The sequence below is a fragment of the Pongo abelii genome, chromosome 3 (genome assembly GCF_028885655.2).
Source record: "Pongo abelii isolate AG06213 chromosome 3, NHGRI_mPonAbe1-v2.0_pri, whole genome shotgun sequence".
In the NCBI taxonomy this organism is placed as follows: domain Eukaryota; kingdom Metazoa; phylum Chordata; class Mammalia; order Primates; family Hominidae; genus Pongo; species Pongo abelii.
In genome coordinates, this window is record NC_071988.2 from 91,524,959 (window position 1) to 91,540,695 (window position 15,737).

The 15,737-nt window shown below is 38.3% G+C and overlaps 1 protein-coding gene across 1 annotated transcript; it reads left to right on the plus strand.

Annotated features, from left to right (window-relative positions):
• The first annotated feature begins 7,690 nt into the window (after positions 1 to 7,690).
• Positions 7,691 to 12,665, plus strand: SMR3A (submaxillary gland androgen regulated protein 3A). Its single transcript, XM_024246282.2, has 3 exons — positions 7,691 to 7,744; positions 12,237 to 12,343; positions 12,422 to 12,665. Exons 1-3 carry the CDS (start codon positions 7,691 to 7,693, stop codon positions 12,663 to 12,665), a joined length of 405 nt encoding a protein of 134 aa, XP_024102050.2.
• Positions 12,666 to 15,737: the final 3,072 nt, after the last annotated feature.

The window sequence follows — 15,737 nt, forward strand, 5'->3', positions numbered from 1 at the left end:
CAGTGGGTGAGCGCACCGTGCGCCAGCCGAAGCAGGGGCGAGGCATTGCCTCACTCGGGAAGCGCAAGGGGTCAGGGAGTTCCCCTTCCAGGGGTGACAGACGGCACCTGGAAAATCGGGCCACTCCCACCCGAATACTGTGCTTTTCCGACGGGCTTAGGAAACGGTGCCCCAGGAGAGTATAGCCCGCACCTGGCTCAGAGGGTCCTACGCCCACGGAGTCTCGCTGATTGCTAGCACAGCAGTCTGAGATCAAGCAGCAAGTCGGCAGCGAGGCTGGGGGAGGGGCGCCCGCCATTGCCCAGGCTCGCTTAGGTAAACAAAGCAGCCTGGAAGCTTGAACTGGGTGGAGCCCACCACAGCTCAAGGAGGCCTGCCTGCCTCTGTAGGCTCCACCTCTGGGGGCAGGGCACAGACAAACAAAAAGACAGCAGTAACCTCTGCAGACTTAAATGTCCCTGTCTGACAGCTGTGAGGAGAGCAGTGGTTCTCCCAGCACGCAGCTGGAGATCTGAGAACGGGCTGACTGCCTCCTCAAGTGGGTCCCTGACCCCTGACCCCTGAGCAGCCTAACTGGGAGGCACCCCCCAGCAGGGGCAGACTGACACCTCACACGGCCGGCCAGGTACTCCAACAGACCTGCAGCTGAGGGTTCTGTCTGTTAGAAGGAAAACTAACAGAAAGGACATCCACACCAAAAACCCATCTGTACATCACCATCATCAAAGACCAAAAGTAGATAAAACCACAAAGATGGGGAAAAAACAGAGCAGAAAAACTGGAAACTCTAAAAACCAGAGTACCTCTCCTCCTCCAAAGGAACGCAGTTCCTCACCAGCAACGGAACAAAGCTGGACGGAGAATGACTTTGACGAGCTGAGAGAAGAAGGCTTCAGACGATCAAATTACTCCGAGCTACGGGAGGATATTCAATCCAAAGGCAAAGAAGTTGAAAACTTTGAAAAAAATTTAGAAGAATGTATAACTAGAATAACCAATACAGAGAAGTGCTTAAAGGAGCTGATGGAGCTGAAAACCAAGGCTCGAGAACTACGTGAAGAATGCAGAAGCCTCAGGAGCCGATGCGATCAAATGGAAGAAAGGGTATCAGCCCTGGAAGATGAGATGAATGAAATGAAGCGAGAAGGGAAGTTTAGAGAAAAAAGAATAAAAAGAAACGAGCAAAGCCTCCAAGAAATGTGGGACTATGTGAAAAGACCAAATCTACGTCTGATTGGTGTACCTGAAAGTGATGGGGAGAATGGAAACAAGTTGGAAAACACTCTGCAGGATATTATCCAGGAGAACTTCCCCAATCTAGCAAGGCAGGCCAACATTCAGATTCAGGAAATACAGAGAACGCCACAAAGATACTCTTCGAGAAGAGCAACTCCAAGACACATAATTGTCAGATTCACCAAAGTTGAAATGAAGGAAAAAATGTTAAGGGCAGCCAGAGAGAAAGGACGGGTTACCATCAAAGGGAAGCCCATCAGACTAACAGCGGATCTCTCGGCAGAAACCCTACAAGCCAGAAGAGAGTGGGGGCCAATATTCAACATTCTTAAAGAAAAGAATTTTCAACCCAGAATTTCATATCCTGCCAAACTAAGCTTCATAAGTGAAGGAGAAATAAAATCCTTTACAGACAAGCAAATGCTGAGAGATTTTGTCACCACCAGGCCTGCCCTAAAAGAGCTCTTGAAGGAAGCGCTAAACATGGAAAGGCACAACCGGTACCAGCCACTGCAAAATCATACCGAAATGTAAAGACCATTGAGACTAGGAAGAGACTGCATCAACTAACGAGCAAAACATCGAGCTAACATCATAATGACAGGATCAAATTCACACATAACAATATTAACTTTAAATGTAAATGGACTAAATGGTCCAATTAAAAGACACAGACTGGCAAATTGGATAAAGACTCAAGACCCATCAGTGTGCTGTATTCAGGAAACCCATCTCACGTGCAGAGACACACATAGGTTCAAAATAAAAGGATGGAGGAAGATCTACCAAGCAAATGGAAAACAAAAAAAGGCAGGGGTTGCAATCCTAGTCTCTGATAAAACAGACTTTAAACCAACAAAGATCAAAAGAGACAAAGAAGGCCATTACATAATGGTAAAGGGATTAATTCAACAAGAAGAGCTAACTATCCTAAATATATATGCACCCAATACAGGAGCACCCAGATTCATAAAGCAAGTCCTGAGTGACCTACAAAGAGACTTAGACTCCCACACATTAATAATGGGAGACTTTAACACCCCACTGTCAACATTAGACAGATCAACGAGACAGAAAGTCAACAAGGATACCCAGGAATTGAACTCAGCTCTGCACCAAGCAGACCTAATAGACATCTACAGAACTCTCCACCCCAAATCAACAGAATATACATTTTTTTCAGCACCACACCACACCTATTCCAAAATTGACCATATCCTTGGAAGTAAAGCTCTCCTCAATAAATGTAAAAGAACAGAAATTGTAACAAACTGTCTCTCAGATCACAGTGCAATCAAGCTAGAACTCAGGATTAAGAATCTCACTCAAAACCGCTCAACTACGTGGAAACTGAACAATCTGCTCCTGAATGACTACTGGGTACATAACGAAATGAAGGCAGAAATAAAGATGTTCTTTGAAACCAACGAGAACCAAGACACAACATACCAGAATCTCTGGGATGCATTCAAAGCAGTGTGTAGAGGGAAATTTATAGCACTAAATGCCCACAAGAGAAAGCAGGAAAGATCCAAAATTGACACCCTAACATCACAATTAAAAGAACTAGAAAAGCAAGAGCAAACACATTCAAAAGCTAGCAGAAGGCAAGAAATAACTAAAATCAGAGCAGAACTGAAGGAAATACAGACACAAAAAACCCTTCAAAAAATAAATGAATCCAGGAGCTGGTTTTTTGAAAGGATCAACAAAATTGATAGACCGCTAGCAAGATTAATAAAGAAAAAAAGAGAGAAGAATCAAATAGATGCAATAAAAAATGATAAAGGGGATATCACCACCGATCCCACAGAAATACAAACTACCATCAGAGAATATTACAAACACCTCTATGCAAATAAACTAGAAAATCTAGAAGAAATGGATAAATTCCTCAACACATACACCCTCCCAAGACTAAACCAAGAAGAAGTTCAATCTCTGAATAGACCAATAACAGGAGCTGAAATTATGGCAATAATCAATAGCTTACCAACCAAAAAAAGTCCAGGACCAGATGGGTTCACAGCCGAATTCTACCAGAGGTACAAGGAGGAGCTGGTACCATTCCTTCTGAAACTATTCCAATCAATAGAAAAAGAGGGAATCCTCCCTAACTCATTTTATGAGGCCAGCATCATCCTGATACCAAAGCCTGGCAGAGACACAACAAAAAAAGAGAATTTTAGACCAATATCCTTGATGAACATTGATGCAAAAATCCTCAATAAAATACTGGCAAACAGAATCCAGCAGCACATCAAAAAGCTTATCCACCATGATCAAGTGGGCTTCATCCCTGGGATGCAAGGCTGGTTCAATATACGCAAATCAATAAATGTAATCCAGCATATAAACAGAACCAAAGACAAAAACCACATGATTATCTCAATAGATGCAGAAAAGGCCTTTGACAAAATTCAACAACCCTTCATGCTAAAAACTCTCAATAAATTAGGAATTGATGGGACGTATCTCAAAATAATAAGAGCTATTTATGACAAACCCACAGCCAATATCATACTGAATGGGCAAAAACTGGAAGCATTCCCTTTGAAAACTGGCACAAGACAGGGATGCCCTCTCTCGCCACTTCTATTCAACATAGTGTTGGAAGTTCTGGCCAGGGCAATTAGGCAGGAGAAGGAAATCAAGGGTATTCAATTAGGAAAAGAGGAAGTCAAATTGTCCCTGTTTGCAGATGACATGATAGTATATCTAGAAAACCCCATTGTCTCAGCCCAAAATCTCCTTAAGCTGATAAGCAACTTCAGCAAAGTCTCAGGATACAAAATCAATGTGCAAAAATCACAAGCATTCTTATACATCAATAACAGACAAACAGAGAGCCAAATCATGAGTGAACTCCCATTCACAATTGCTTCAAAGAGAATAAAATACCTAGGAATCCAACTTACAAGGGATGTGAAAGACCTCTTCAAGGAGAACTACAAACCACTGCTCAAGGAAATAAAAGAGGATACAAACAAATGGAAGAACATTCCATGCTCATGGGTAGGAAGAATCAATATCATGAAAATGGCCATCCTTCCCAAGGTAATTTACAGATTCAATGCTATCCCCATCAAGCTACCAATGACTTTCTTCACAGAATTGGAAAAAACTACTTTAAAGTTCATATGGAACCAAAAAAGAGCCCGCATCGCCAAGTCAATCCTAAGCCAAAAGAACAAAGCTGGAGGCATCACGCTACCTGACTTCAAACTATACTACAAGGCTACAGTAACCAAAACAGCATGGTACTGGTACCAAAACAGAGATATAGATCAATGGAACAGAACAGAGCCATCAGAAATAATGCCACATATCTACAACCATCTGATCTTTGACAAACCTGAGAAAAACAAGAAATGGGGAAAGGATTCCCTATTTAATAAATGGTGCTGGGAAAACTGGCTAGCCATATGTAGAAAGCTGAAACTGGATCCCTTCCTTACACCTTATACAAAAATCAATTCAAGATGGATTAAAGACTTAAATGTTAGACCTAAAACCATAAAAACCCTAGAAGAAAACCTAGGCAATACCATTCAGGACATAGGCATGGGCAAGGACTTCATGTCTAAAACACCAAAAGCAATGGCAACAAAAGCCAAAATTGACAAATGGGATCTAATTAAACTAAAGAGCTTCTGCACAGCAAAGGAAACTACCATCAGAGTGAACCGGCAACCTACAAAATGGGAGAAAATTTTCGCAACCTACTCATCTGACAAAGGGCTAATATCCAGAATCTACAATGAACTCCAACAAATTTACAAGAAAAAAACAAACAACCCCATCAAAAAGTGGGCGAAGGACATGAACAGACACTTCTCAAAAGAAGACATTTATGCAGCCAAAAGACACATGAAAAAATGCTCACCATCACTGGCCATCAGAGAAATGCAAATCAAAACCACAATGAGATACCATCTCACACCAGTTAGAATGGCGATCATTAAAAAGTCAGGAAACAACAGGTGCTGGAGAGGATGTGGAGAAATAGGAACACTTTTACACTGTTGGTGGGACTGTAAACTAGTTCAACCCTTGTGGAAGTCAGTGTGGCGATTCCTCAGGGATCTAGAACTAGAAATTCCATTCGACCCAGCCATCCCATTACTGGGTATATACCCAAAGGACTATAAATCATGCTGCTATAAAGACACATGCACACGTATGTTTATTGCCGCATTATTCACAATAGCAAAGACTTGGAACCAACCCAAATGTCCAACAATGATAGACTGGATTAAGAAAATGTGGCACATCTACACCATGGAATACTATGCAGCCATAAGAAATGATGAGTTCATGTCCTTTGTAGGGACATGGATGAAATTGGAAATCATCATTCTCAGTAAACTATCGCAAGAACAAAAAACCAAACACCGCATATTCTCACTCATAGGTGGGAATTGAACAATGAGAACACATGGACACAGGAAGGGGAACATCACAATTCAGGGACTGTTGTGGGTTGGGGGGAGGGGGGAGGGATAACATTGGGAGATATACCTAATGCTAGATGACGAGTTGGTGGGTGCAGTGCACCAGCATGGCACATGTATACATATGTAACTTACCTGCACATTGGGCACATGTACCATAAAACCTAAAGTATAATAATAATAATAATAATAATAATTACAATAAAAGAAAAAAAAAGAAAAAAAAAAAAAAAAAAAAAAAAAAAAAAAAAAAGAAAATACAAAAGATGGCCCATTAAATAAAATAGAAAATACAAAAGATGGCCCATTAAAATTACTTGGGATAGAAAAACCTGGTGCTTTTTCTTTAAAATAAAGAGGAAATGGTGCGCCACAGGCCCCAGATTGTTTCCCTGAAGTGAGAAGATATTGTTTGTTGAATCTGTTTCCCCAGGAAACAACAAATATTGAACGGGTCAATGCTTTTCAGAAATCAGACCCAAAAAATGCGGAAAAAGACTGCCAAATTGGCAAGAATAACTTTCCTATCTTTGTTTGAAGAGCATCAACCCAGAAGTTATTTTATTTCCAAGTAGCCTTTCTTTTACTGCCAACAGAAATCTTTTGCAATATATAAGAACTGAAGTTTCTTGTCTCTTTTCACCTTTATTTTCTGTCTTTCAACTGGCAAGAGTCATTTCGACCAGCAGGTTAATCAACTCTAAGACAGATCCTCACACAAAGGTATGTACCTGGAAATATTAACTGAAGAATTTTTTCTCAGACTTTTCATGAGCTTTTTATAGGACATTCATTATCACCAAAAACATAAGCACCTTCACTTTAAGTAAAATTGTAAGTCATTAAACATATCAAATTTTGAAAAATCATATTATTCACATGTCAGAGTAAAGCATTCATGTTGGGCATTGAGGACAATTAATCCATCCAAGTACACAATTCACTTTTCCCCTTGATGTTCCTTAAAGTTCTTGAAACTTCATAATGATAGATTATTCTCAGATGTACTCTAAAAGAGGGAATTGTTCTACAGTATATTTTTATTAGTAGTTTTTCTTTTCTTTTTCAAACTTCTCATAAGAACGGATCCTGGGAAAAGTAATCCTTAAGGGAATAGCCACACCCACATACAATTGAATATCCAGTGAAATTTTGTCCAAATGATTCTTTCAAAACTTGCGTTGTTCAGACAACACACTCAACCTATGTGCAGAGTTGACCGTCAGGAAGCCATTTGCACAACGGTGCATGGAGTTGCTTTCCCAGAACTCAAGCTATCATGTACTTGAAATATTTTACAAATTGTGAGCCAATTGGGAATAAAATATCTGGACTCCTCCATATTCTCTGACTTGGTCTTTGATCTACCATATATGGATTTTTGGAAGCACTTTGAGACCACACATCACAGACTAAATTAATTTAGTAGAATGTTGTTAAAACTAGGAGATATATAATATGACTCTTTTTTTCTTACACTACATCAAACAGAGTGATTTCTTTCTTTTCCTTATTTTTGAGATATCCCAAGGAATTACACTGATAACATATGATCTAGTTAATATGTTAATATTTCAAACCCAAGCCTATAGAAATCTATAAAACGATGTACCTGCTATTTAAAAATACAAAATATTCAAATGTAAATAATTGTACGTTTCAAAGTAGTTAAATCTAAAGGCAAAAACTGTAGTTAACAAAAGCTTCTATTGTTCAGATCATTTATGAATAACTCTTTGGCATTATCTCCAGTATCAGTTTACAAGTCAAAAATAAAAACTAGTTACATTATTTTGAAGTCAAATTTTATAAGCCTACTAATGCTGCCCCACAGTAATACTGAATCCAAAATAATGTTAGGCAAATTTCCTAAAAATGCTATAGTATTATATCTGTACTACATTATATCCATGTGTTGAGACATTTTAAATAGTAATTTTTTAATAAAAAACAATCATACTGATCACCTGTTGTGCTTACTTTCAGAGGCAACTGAAAGGATGAAATCACTGACTTGGATCTTGGGCCTTTGGGCTCTTGCAGTGTGTTTCACAGTAAGTATCATTAATCACGATCATACATCTTCATACTTTTCTCATTAACCATTACTTCAGATTTCTTTTTACATTAATGATGTTACCTTTTCCTATATATTAGTAACTATTAACCATTGATGAAACACTGTTCTAGTGCTTAAATTTAAATTTAAAATCTAATTTAATTTCAATAGCCGCATATGTCTGATGGCTACAATACTGGACAGCTCAAGTCTATAATATCAGACTGCATTAAACAGATAAGTATAAATGTGGGTCCCCATACTCTAGCAATTACACAGTAGGTAAAACTCTGCAAAATGAAATAGTTTAAAGTAGTTGTTCCTAACATATGGAGTCACCTAACTCACTTATTAAAAATATAGTATTAAAGTCCTCATCCAAGCCTGAATAAGAGAATCCCATAATGGGACCTGGGAAGATGCATTTTGCAGAGGATTTAGGAGAATCCTTGCATGCTAAATTTTGAGGAAATAATAAACATTTATAGTAACACCTACCATATATTAAAAACTAGGTTAAGGACAACTACGCTTATTGTCCTTAACCTAGTGTTTCAGAATTTTTTAATGCATATTTTTAAAAGTAATAGAATGATACTCAATTTCAACAGAAGGGTCAATTAGTTCAGTGTTACAAAGAGGAGACTAATTCCAGAGGAACTTCTCCCAAAGTACCATAAAATCTATTATATCAAATGGGAAAATACGAAAGCTGATTTTTTAGAAGACTCTGACTTCCACAAAGCAGGCAACATAAAATTACATCATTCTGAAACACGAAACATAAAATAATACCTCTTTCTTCTACTTTTAAAAACTTGAATAAAAACAGGACATTCTGAGATGACTGAAGTATTCTGACTTTGGCCATGTTCCTGCATGCAATATGGGTGGACATAATTTTTGATAAGCCAATAAAACGTATTGACATCCGTTAAAGGTCATGTCTTAATGACTTCATCATAAAGCTGATTTTCAATATTTTCACATCCTCAAAATACAAGAGAAAAACATTTTATTCAGGCTTTTATTATACAAACAGTAACTTTTTATAAGATAAATTAGAAAAACAGAGCTTTCCAATAATATAAGCAGTTTAAATAGAAATGAGCCTTTTTCCAGCTGATATGATTAATGATGATTAATAATTACTGAACATTGGAAATGTGAAGGGTAGCATGTCCTTTGCATATACATATTTGTAGATGGGGTAAGTCATCATATTCAGCCTGTCACCTTTTGAGTGTTTTCTCTGTTATAGGTAATTTTCCAAATGCATTACATACATCATCTCTTTTTTAATCCTCAAAGCAAATCTCACTATTTTTAATCTCATTAAAATACAAATAAATTTAGATTCAAAGTATGCATGTCTTAGCTGGATTATTGCTAAATTGAATAATGTAGGAGATTAACATTAATTATAGCCCTTTGAGAGGGGAGTGTTTCTTCCTAATATAGTATTTTCATCATTTTCATCATTTTACTTTAGCCAGTTGTGGAAAGGGAGCTAATCACTGTGATTGGGTTAAGAGAACAGGAAAAGAATAGATATTTACTATGAAGATTTTTCATTACATAATATTTAGATCAACATCGGTATATCTTTAGGAAAAGGTACTTTCAGCTACTTTTTTAATTGTCTCAACAATAAAAATGTGTGAAATATTTTGCCATACTAAGGATTTGTTTTCTTGACAATAAAAAATCAAATCCTGAACTTCCACTTACCCTGACTAGTCCTTGGATTGGCAGCCCTTGGGTCAAACACCCTCCATAATAACATGAACCATCACTAGCTAGAGAAGACGAACACGAGGCTGGTCCCACAGAAGTGCCTTGGAATTTTTTGTTTGTTTGTTTCATTGGTGACATGAATAAAACTTTTACCAGCATGTTAAGGGCAGAAGCCAGGTTGAAGAGCAAATGTGAAGTGAGAAGTGGGGTTGGCAAATTTAGAATACCCTTTCATAGAGCTTTGCTTTGCAGGAAAGAGGTGAAAAGAAAGTCACAACAACAAAGGTATTGGTGGTTGAAACTGAATTTTTTGTAAACAGGGAAATATCAATTTCTATTTATTTCTCAAATGACGTCTTCAACCTCTCTGTACATGTTAGATGAAAGGGGCAAGATTAGAATCAAGAGGTCAAATCAACGGGCCATTACAGTAATTTGGGTAAAAGTAAATGACAGATTAGAATGAAAGCAAGAAAGATGATAAGAAGTGGTTAGATTTAGAATTCAGGGAGTGGGATGAAGAGCTGATAGGATAGGGAGAAAAAAAATTGAGTTGAACATAAATGATAGTGTTTTTCTGAAGAAAATGAGCTAATTAAATGGCAGATACTACAGTTGCAGAAAGTAAAAGAGAAGACTGACAGAGCCAGGTCCCTCAGAAAATAATTATAAAGAAAAAGAAACTATGTAGCTATCAATGACTCCATGATTGTGTGGCCAGTAAATCAGGGAAGTTCATTTCCAATTGCCTGAAATATCTTGGTGAAGCAGGAGAAAAGCCAGTTTGGTGGGAGTAGATGAGAGCTCAGGATGAGGTGGAGAATGTTTATAAAATTGGCATCAACTCGGAAAATTACAGGCCTCTGGGGAAGTGGGAAGAGATAATCTAAGGTAAGATACTCAAAAAAGGATTTCAGGCAGCACTGAAGGACACTAACTTTCTGATGGTACAGTGCTTGTGACATCCTCTAGCGTTGTTAAGAACCTGGAATTAGGAATCCAGGAGAAAGATGGTTTACAGTAATACTAAAGTTTAAGATTAGCAAGGGTAATGGCCAGACAAATAGGTGAAGGGAGAACCACAAGAAGTGAATGTAGTTTTGTGTCCTATATAAACCATCTGCTCCAAGCAACCTGGACTTCTTGCCGTCAGTAGAGTGGAACTTCATTCTTACCCCAGAGCATTTGCATATTTTCCTTCTATTTGGCATGCTCCCTCCTTATTTTATATTCTTTAAGCCTCTTTTCAAATGACTCCTTATCACAGAGACAATCCTTTATCATTTTCCTATCCAGAACTGATCGCTTTAAATCCCCAATGTATTTGTTCCTTGCACTACTTTTCAGCTATTTTTAAATTTTTTAATGGAGATGGGGTCTTGTTATGTTGTCCAGGCTGGTCTTGAACTGCTGGCCTAAAGCTATCCACCTACCTCAGCCTCCCAAAGTGCTGGGATTACAGGCATGAGCCACCATATCCAGCCTCAGCTATTTTCATTTCTAAAAATTGTACTCTATGTAAACCAGACCCGAGATAAGCACCACCCTAGGCACTTTACAGGTGATATTTCACAACAAATGTGACAACAACCACAGGAGTTGGGTACTATTATGAACATCATTTTCCTGATGAGAAAAAGAGACTCAAAAAGGATTCCACACTCACCCAATCTCTATGTGCCAGAAGGAGAGCTCAAACACTGGCATGAAACTCCAGACACTCATTCCGCTCATTTCACTTCCCTTTAGATCACATTTATCCCCCACTTGTATTGTAATTACTCAGACTGTAGAGTCATAGAAGACATGTTTGTACCCCCAGCAAACTGCCAGGTTGACATTCATGACATGAATGAACCAGCTCCTTCATTACCTCATTGCACGAAATAGTTGCTCACATGTGTTTCACAATTAATTAATGTTCGAAGCCCAGAACAACCCTGAACTCTTGAATTAGACATAAAAAGACGTGTCTTTCCCATGCTGCAAAGGCATTTATTTCCATTTGGAATTTGGAATGACAGACTTCACTATAGGCCAAGGATAAGATTTTTGCTCATCTATTTTTTCCAGTCAATAATATCCAAGCTTTCATTGAGAGCCTATGTATTCAGAGGGCAAAAGAGAAACATTTTTCTTTGATACAGAAGTTCATACATCATAACTTAGATACATTTAACAATTTTCTATTGCTCAATAACAAATTACCACTAATTAGTAGCCTTTAAAAACTCATTATTATCTCAGTTTCTTTGGCCATAACTCTGAGCTTGGCTTAGGTGACTTCTCTGCTCAGAGTCTCACAAGGCTGAAAAGGTGTGTCCACTGCTGTATTTTTTTTTTCTGCACCTCAATGTCCTTTTTTAAGCCTTGTATGGTTGTTGGCAGGATTTAGTCCCTTGATTGTTGGACTGAAGGCCCTACTTTTTTGCTGCCTATGAGCCAGGGGCCACTCTCAGCTCCTATAGCCAGTCTACCATGTACTTCCATGTAGCCCTCCCCACAACACGGCATCTTGATTCAAAGCCCAGAGGAAAGTATTTGCTGCAGCTTCAAATCTCTCTGATTCCTTCTCACATTGTAGAAGCTGTTTTAAAATGGCTCACCTGACAAGGTCAGGCCAGCATGTGCCAGCAGGAAGTAGAAATCTTGAGGCCATCTCAGAGTTCTGCTTACCACAGAAACCATTCACCCTTATATTTAACTGTGAAATATCTGATTTAAAATTATTTACTTCTTTGTTTCCACAGCATGGTGAGAGTCAAAGAGGCCCCAGGGGACCATATCTACCTGGACCACTGGCTCCTCCTCCTCCACCACCTTTTCCTTTTGGACCAGGATTTGTTTCACCACCCCATCCTCCACCCTATGGTCCATGGAGAATTCCATCACCCCCTCCTCTACTCTATGGTCCAGGGAGAATTCCACTACCTCCTCCTCCACCCTATGGTCCAGGGAGATTTCCACCACCCCTTTCTCTACACTATGGTCCAGGGAGAATCCCACCACCCCCTCCTCCACCCTATGGTCCAGGGAGAATTCAACCACACCCTTTTCCTCCTCCTTATGGCCCAGGTTATCCACAGCCACCTTCCCAACCAAGACCCTACCCACCTGGACCTCCATTTTTCCCTGTAATTTCTCCAACTGATCCTGCCCTCCCTACTCCTGCACCCTAAATACAGACAACTGCAACAGGTGCCACCACCACCACAAAAGACACCACTACCCTCACAAGCACTACCCTACTGCTTCTACTACCCAAAAATAAGAATTTCAACACTACTTCCAAGAGACTTTTAGATAAAATCACTTCCATTTTTGGATGAGGATAAAAATTTCCAAAGCACTGAGCTTTTGGGAGAAATATCTTAGAAATTGTGAAACGATCCCCATGAACCTTTATGTCAGTAGGGGAAAACAAAGAATTGAGCAACAGTATGAAGTATCCACCATTATCAGAGCCAATAGTTTACACCCCAGTTATGTCACCTAAATGAATATTAGTGCTACCAGAGCCTGGCCTTGTCCCATGAGGCCAAAAAAGTAAATTAAGGAAAAATGCAACAAGACACTTGGACTTGAAGCTTAGAGTTACAAAGTTACAAGAGTAGGCAACAAGATGCCCTCTTCAGTATGGCAACCCATCATACTATTACAAAGCCCAAAATAGGATGTTAATAGATACTAAAATGAAAGAATCTTGGCCCTCACCATAGCTTGCCCCATAAAAATTCCTGAGTACCATCTGATCACTGCTTATAAATAGTTGCAGAGAAGAAACACCATTCTAGCAAATCTAAATATCTGAGATGTGAATCACAAGTCTTGGAATTTGATATGAAAAAATCATTTTCTAAGCCAAGATAGAGATAGGAGATGGTTTCAGATAGCAATAAGAAGAAGCTGATGGCTGAGATTTCCAAGTGTATACTGCATCTATTTGTTGGTGTTTGAATCAGAAATATTATGATATGACTATTTAGGAAATGGCCTCATGATATCATGAGAGCTTTATCTTTCCATTCCATGTTTGACTTTTTCCTTCAGGACACTTAACTTCCCACATTGCCATCAAACACCTATAAATTAAAACTTCTCAAGACACCTAAAGTAAGCACACAATTTTTATTTGTGTTTAATGCTCTCCTTTTTTTTTTCTTTTTTCTTTCCATGGAAAGGGTCTCACTCCCATCACCTAGGCTGAAGTACAGTGACGCAATCACAACTCACTGTAGCCATGACTTCCTGAGCTCAGGAAATTCCACTTCAGCTTCCTAACTGGGACTATAGGTGCACGCCACCACTCCTGGCTAATTCTTTTGTATTTTTAGCAGAGATGGGGTTTTGCTACATTGCCTAGGCTTGTCTTTCACTTTTGAGAATCTACCAGGATATAGGGACTCTTTTAGTAGCACAATAACAGCAATATTGAAGGTAGTCAAAGTAACTGTCTTCATGGAACTTATATCTAGTGAGATATTTTTTAAAAAGCAAACACATGTCAATAAAATGTAAGATGTGACAGTGTTTTGAAAAGTAATGAACAATGCATAGGGAGACACTAAGCAGTGGTGACTGGCTGTTTTATATAAGTTAATAATGGAGAAGCTCTCTGATGAAGTGATATTTGAGGAATGACTTGAAGAATATTAAGAAGCAAGGTACTAAATGATCTAGAGAAAAAGCAACCATGTAAAGATCTGAAGCAGCAATAAATTTTGTATATGAGAAGAGTCAACAAAAGTTAATGTGGTTCACACTCAGAAAAGAGGAGAGTGGAAGGAGATGATATGAAGAAGGCAGAGAAAAACACATCATAAAGGGATTTGGATTTTGAACTTTATTCTATATGTTATGGGAAGTCATTGTAGCTTTAAATGAAGAAATAATATTCTGTGATTAATATTTTAAAAACTTCATCACTCTGGCTGCTCTATGGATAGAAAACTTAGAAGAGAAAGAGTGCTTAATACCTAGGTGATAGGTTGATAGATGCAGCAAACAACATGGCATACATTTACTTATGTAACAAACCAACACATCCTTCACATGTATCCTGGAACTTCAAATAAAATAAAAAGAGCAAGAGTGGTGGCTATTTCAGGAGTCCTGATGAGAGAAGAGGTGGCTTAGACTAGGGAAAGATCAGCAGAGATGAAGCGAAGTGGTCAGCCGCAATATACAGTTGAAAAAATATCCAGAAATCTTTGATGAAGTATGGAATCTTGGATTCTAGGAAAAATACATAACCTAGAAGTAACTCTGATAATTTTGGCCTAAACAACTGTGTCAAGAGTGGTGTCATTTAGTAAGTTAAAAAATGGGAAAAGATCAGGGTGTAAGGGCTTGGAATATCATAAATTCTGCATTGGCCAAGTTAAGGTTGAGTTATCCATTTAACTTCTGTATTATTGTATTGCTGTCATACCATGTTATCACCAAATTAGAAGCACAAAATAACAAGTTATCTCACTAATCTATAGAAAGAATTTTGTTAATAGTATAGCTCAAATAGTTCCTCTGCTTAGAGTCTGGCAAGGCTACAATCAAGGTATTAATAGGGCTGCATGCCTTTTTGCAGACTCTAGGGAAAAATCTGTTTTGAGGTTCATTTATCTCTCCTATATATCTCTTCTTCCTGACTCTTGTTTGGCTGCATCTTTCTCAATCTAGCCAGAAAAAAAAATCACCTGTTTTTGAGATAAATTTCCTTTCCTTGATTATTTAATAAAAGATAGACTAGATTAGATATGAAGTTTAATGCTTTGTTGTAAAAATTGGGGGCAATTCAATAGCTGGTAATGACAATGTCTAAGGGATTACTGTGAAAAAGGTTGGGATAAAATAAAACAATGATGACTTTTCAAATCCAAATGTTGGAAGTAAGCAGGTCAAGGAATTAGGAGGCCATGGGTTGGATGAATCATTTATAGGGATGTTGAAGTCACCAAATGTGACAAATAAAGGGAGAAGACAGTGACCAAAGTGGTAAAGTCTTTTAAAAACATCAAGTACTGAACGGACAGGAAGAAATAACTTCAATACAGAAGAGTAGTGGGGAAGCATAGCTTTTTTGAAGGTTCTTCAAAGTTGGAGTGATGGAAAAGAGATGAGGTTTAGAAATAGCGATGAAGGCAAGGTCATCTATCTGAACTTGGTGTTGCTACATCCATATTATTTGTAACTGGAAGTGATGGATAACATCACAGTAGAATATAACTCTCAAAAGGCTCTCATTATGACATAAA

Bases quoted from the DNA above. Each gene is read 5' to 3' on its own strand.
- SMR3A (XM_024246282.2), top strand. From the start codon at position 7,691: ATGAAATCACTGACTTGGATCTTGGGCCTTTGGGCTCTTGCAGTGTGT. The intron at 7,745-12,236 runs GTAAGTATCATT...TTGTTTCCACAG, and splicing joins CTCTTGCAGTGTGTTTCACA to CATGGTGAGAGTCAAAGAGG. The intron at 12,344-12,421 runs TCCTCCACCCTA...TCCACTACCTCC, and splicing joins GGATTTGTTTCACCACCCCA to TCCTCCACCCTATGGTCCAG.